The sequence below is a fragment of the Abramis brama genome, assembly GCF_963993115.1.
Source record: "Abramis brama genome assembly, chromosome: 4".
In the NCBI taxonomy this organism is placed as follows: Eukaryota; Metazoa; Chordata; class Actinopteri; order Cypriniformes; family Leuciscidae; genus Abramis; species Abramis brama.
Genome location: NC_139966.1, coordinates 30,758,562 through 30,764,212, shown reverse-complemented (window position 1 = coordinate 30,764,212; position 5,651 = coordinate 30,758,562). Strand labels below are relative to the sequence as shown.

The following is a 5,651-nucleotide window of genomic DNA, read 5'->3' as shown; positions in this document are numbered from 1 at the left end:
TGGTAAATACTCTTAAACGTTAAAAGGATGACAAGACAAATATTTCACTTTCCTTGGACACGGCAACCTTTTCACGAATATATATGACTTGACCTCAAAAACAAAGGCAGGTCATCGCACGTGCTCAATCGATCTCTCTCATTCACTGTCTGTTTAGGCTTAAGTGCAAATCAGCGAAGCCTCTATACAAATCACCATGATAAAGTCTTGTTATCATTATTAACTTATTTAACATTCAATACACATGCACAAAGTTCAAAACAAGAAGGGTACAGCCTTTTGAAAAAAGAAAACACACGTTGTCAGTGTCAATCTATCAGTTATGAAAGGGACTAGCTTCATTAGCTAGTGATACATCGTCCACATTCTTTTGGCCATTCCACATTCTTGTTGTAATTCGGTACAAGAGGTTGTGGCGAATGTTCAACTTCAAACCCTGTTGCCCGTTCTCCACTTCCTGCTTCACCTGTCCGATGATGGGGTCTTTCTCTTGTGCTAGTCTCAATTCAGAGTTGGACAACTGCTCTTTGTGTCCTATTTCCAACTTTACAGGACAAACATACACAGAGGGAATGACTTCTGGAGTAGCACCCAACTGATCCACCAACCTATTGTATGATCCCGGACAGCCACCAGGGAGCCCCAGCATCTGCTTCGTGGTGCTGGGTTTTGACATAATCCTCAACCGCAAGCTCAAGCCCTGGCTGCTAGAGATCAATCGTGCTCTGAGATTTGGGACAGATCAAAAGATTGATTACGATGTGAAAAGGGGGCTTTACTCAATGCCCTGAAACTGCTCAACATCAGAGCGAGTGATAAACGATGGAATCTGGCCCAGCAGAAAGCAGAAGCCCAGTGACGGCTGTATGGACAGGGATCCATGCGGAAAACGATGGCTGGATCATCGGACTGGGAGAAACAATGTCACCTACTCGAGCGCAGGAGAGCTGAAAGAAAGACTGGCCCAAGTACGCAAGCAGGTCTCCAGGAACTAGCACGAAAAGCGCCACCTGGGGAACTACAGATGTATTTACCCCCCAGATGACAAGTTGCACTTGGAGAAATATGAGTCTCCTTTCAGCTGCCTTTCAGACATTCCTCGCTGGGCGAGCAGCTTCACTTTAAAAGGAAATGAATAATCCACTGTGTAAGGGTTCTTCCATTCAATTTTCAGGAGACATTCATGGAGTCAACAAAGTGTAATTTTATTGACTGCAACACTTACTTATTAACAACACTTTGTGCAGAAAAAAAGAAAACAAAAAACAAAAACACTGACTTATAAACAGTGCATCAGCACACAACTGATGTACACAACAGGACAACTGAGTCCTGGGTCTCAGATGTTTCTCAGGGATCCCTCACCCGAACTAACTCGAATGAAAATGAAACCCTTTTAACAAGCCGGACCAAACCATTCTTATAATTACAGGAGTTTCACAAATTCTCAATTACATCAAACTTAAAGGGGGGAAGGAAGAAATATATCTATACACAAACTCAACTGAACAAAGTAAAAATCACATTTATCATAAAGCCATAATGAAAATACACTTAAACATACACACACAAAACATCTTTTAAACACATTCAAATTAACACACAACCCCCCAAAACATATTGTCCCATGAACTACTTTTCCCATAAATCCCAACCGAATATATAAAGGACACCAGGAAAGGCTGTGCCCTTTTAATTCCAAACCTTTGTTAAATGCTGAAGTCATGGACCCCGGTGGAACCACAGGAAAGATGTACACATTTAAACAAACTTAAATAAAATGTTAAACCCATAGTTTGGTTGTGGTCTCATTTACTCACTAGCGTGCACTCTAGAAATAAATTATTATTGGCTTTGTTGCTCTTTTTTACAGCACCAAAGAGACAACATATGTTTGGGTAAATAACATTTAAAGAAACAAAATAATTACACAAGAATTTATAAATAAGCAGACAAAAAAAAAACACACTAATCCCCTAGAACAAACAAAATATCAATTTCATATACAAAGTAAACTAGAACCATTCAAATTAAGTGTTCATTAAGTGTGGCCTTAGCCATCACACACTGACATGAATGAAGAAGGAAGATATCCTAGACCTCCTGGAGCAGTGTGCACTGGATGGAAAAACCTCTAAACAGAAAGGTTCTAAGGTACTGTCATCCATGCCTGAGAGCAGCCCGACACCCAGAGGGCAAAGAGACCCTGAAGACTCTTTGGCCAGCTGACGCTGATGGAGAAGATGAGAGTAGCAGCATCACGCAGAAGAAACTCAATCGCCCCGAACGCTCCAGTCGCGTTCATTGGAAACCTGCCCCTAAACCAATACGAGGTCCTTCCTGCTCCCTCAATCTTTCTGGGCTCATCCGATGCTCCATGTCTTGTCCACGCTCCAGATATCCGGTCTACAACCAACCTTCACCCCGTCCCCTGCCTCATGATCTAAGTGGACAGATGACATTGTCACCTCCTAAAACTGTTGTCACAAAGACAGCGAAGAGAAAGTAGATTGGCGCCAAAACTGTGCCTCAAAAGTCTCTGAGGCAGTAAGAGATCAGCTGTTGGACATATGCCCTCACCCCCCAATGATGGAGACGATCAAGGAACGTCCCCCATGAACATACCATCAGCACTATCCAATCAGAATGGAGTAAGGAGGAAGGTCCACACCAAGAAGAAAAAGAAGGGTTTCATCACAGCCAACGTTGCAGGAACAAAATATTAGATCGCTCGTATCGTCATTGAGGAGATGACCTTTCATAAAGCCAGAGATGAGGATGAGATGGCCAATCTCATCTGGAATGACTCTGCCGTGCAACATGAGCAAATCGCTGAGCTCAGGAACTACCAGAGGATAAACCATTTCCCTGGAATGGGTGAGATCTGTCGGAAAGACTGCTTGGCAAGGAACATGGCCAAAATGATTAAAAGTCAGCCTCAGGCATATAGCTTCATCCCCAAAACCTGGATCTTCCCAGCCAAGTGCACACAGTTCCAGAATTATGTAAAGGAGTTGAAAAGAAAACCTAAGCAGAAAACATTTATCATTAAGCCTGCAAATGGAGCCATGGGCCATGGTATATCTCTGATTCGAAACTGCGAAAAGATCCCGGTCCAGGACCACTTCATTGTGCAGGAATACATGGACAAGCCTTTGCTCATGGAGGGCTACAAGTTTGACCTGAGATTCTACATTCTTGTTACTTCCTGTGATCCACTGCGTGTCTTCCTCTACAACGACGGGCTGGTTCGAATGGGTACAGAGAAGTACCACACGCTAAACAAGTCCAACCTGAACCAGCACTTGACCAACTACTCTGTAAACAAACACAATGAGAACTTTGAGCGAGACGAAACGGTGGACAAAGGCAGCAAGCGGTCTATTGGGTGGTTCACAGAGTTCCTTCGAACAAACGATTACGACGTGGCCAAATTCTGGGGCGATGTATCAGAGATGGTGGTGAAGACTAGGGCTGTGCCGGTAAACTTGACAACCGCACCACCGCGGTTGTAAAGCGCCACCGCGGTGGCTGAGGAGTACCGGCGGTGGTTTGCAAAAAAAAAAAGTTTGTATGTGAATGCTGTTTTACATTAATATTATGACACACAAAGCTTTGTTTACAAAATAAATAATAGGTTAGCAATTAAATGTTATATTGCAGGCGCAGCCATGGAAAAGTTTGAATTCATGACGAATGAGAGAGTTGTGCGTGAGTCCATAAATTTAAACTTTGTCGGCTTTGAATTCTGGTTTGCGATCTTCACCCGATAATCAGCGAATTTAAAAATATTCCATTAGTTATTCCATATAGAAAGATGAATTGTCTACTTTTAAACAAAACAATTAAAAACGAAAATAAACCGACTAGCATATGTATTCCGTATAGTGTGCAATTCTCTCTATAGACGCGTTCACTGCGAAGATGACGAGTGAGCATCGTCAACTTCATCTTTGCAGCCCAACACTGACACAAAAAAACCCACTTTATTAATAAACAATTCAAATGTGTCCTTGCTATATTTGACACGTTCATAATCATTACTTTTGCCGGTTTGTGACAGCTGTTGTGTGCGTTATTGGCAGCGTCACCCACATGAACGCGTCAACCGCATCAGCACCAGAACATGGTGATTTTATTTTAGAGAATGATCGCACAACAGACATTAGAACATAATCGAATATTCAAAAATCGTGACTCATCCCTGCATGGAATCTCTTTTTTCTTTTCCCATACCTTCACTCATTTCCAAAGGGGATTATAAACGTTTCTTCCTTTGTTCGCCTTTAGGTCGATTATTTTCGTATTCTTTACTGTGGTAAAGTAGAAAAAACGCTGTAGGACAGATATAGCCTACATTTTTTACATGTAGCCTACGTCAAATTCTTTTTAACACAGTTTGTGCTTGTTATTAGACATATTGGTATAGGCGCGTCAAGTTCATTTGTAAAGCGCGTTTCACACGCGCGGGTGATTTTAGTTTGGCTTTCTCTGGCAGCGCGCAAACATAGCTTAAATGTCTTGCCCATGTGGAAGATAAAATTCGCTCTTCATACCTTTTACAAGTAGAAAACATGAAGATATCAGAAAAGAGATTGATGGTCTCTTTCCTGCTCGTGTCCCACATCCCTCTCAAAGCGCAGAGCGGTAGGCTGTATCACGCGTCTTTGTGTGGAAATATTAAACAAAAGTTTTTTTTTTCTTAAATAGATTAAGATTTTTCTTAAATAGAATAGATTTATTATATTATGTAAGTTACCAGTATTTACTGATATTTATTGCAATGCTTTAGAGGCTTTATTGTGTTGTTTCTTTGTTTTTATTTATTTATTTCAAAACAACCCCCCAAACACCGCAACACCACCGGTATTTGGGTCCATTACCACCGCGGTGGTAAAAAACTGCCACCGTCACAGCCCTAGTGAAGACCCAGATAGTGGCCAAGCCACACGTCCTCCACGCTTACCGTATGTGCCATCCCGGACGAGCCGCCAAATTATGTAGCGCCCCCTAAAAAAAAGCCCTCAATCAACACAAATGGTAAGTTTAAAGAAGTTAACATTAGGATGTATTAAAACAAAAAGGGAAAAAATAATAAAATGAATGAATAGTATATGGGTAGTTGACGTGACGTGGCTTTTTCACCGTCACAGAAAATAAAAAATAATTTATTTCATATTTTCTTGTTCTACATGAATTTGTTGTTTTAATACCAGAGTTAATTTAATTTAAATTTTTAACAGCAGGACTATGTGATATTATGCAAATGTATCATGCAAATTGCTAATGACAGTTCAGGTATTTTTAGCATGGTTATTAACTGCCACAAAAGCTCAAATGTCCTTTAGTGTGACAGAAAATGGCCTGTCACACCACAGGACACAGATGTCACACAATAGGACAAGACCTCCTTAAAAAGCTATTAAAACAAATAAAGTTTGTGAACATACTTTTCATTCTTTTTTTGACCAGTTTTGATGATTTTAAATTCAATAATGACTTCCATTTTAATGTTTATTGCTGTTTTTAGGAGACTATACTATTGATGGATATTGATTACTTATGGTGTGCTATGTTTTGCACAGTTTATATTGTTGAAAAGTAAAAACAAATGTCCTCCTTTATAATTGTTACAATAAACACTATATATT

The 5,651-nt window shown here is 40.5% G+C and overlaps 1 protein-coding gene across 1 annotated transcript; it reads left to right on the top strand.

The window, feature by feature from the left end:
* Positions 1-2,570: 2,570 nt before the first annotated feature.
* Positions 2,571-5,014, top strand: LOC311082158 (tubulin polyglutamylase TTLL7-like; the record flags this gene model as incomplete). The annotated part of the gene is given in 3 exon segments (XM_084112900.1): positions 2,571-2,723; positions 2,727-3,476; positions 4,934-5,014. Coding segments are annotated over 3 exon segments (984 nt in total).
* Between the last annotated feature and the right edge of the window lie 637 nt (positions 5,015-5,651).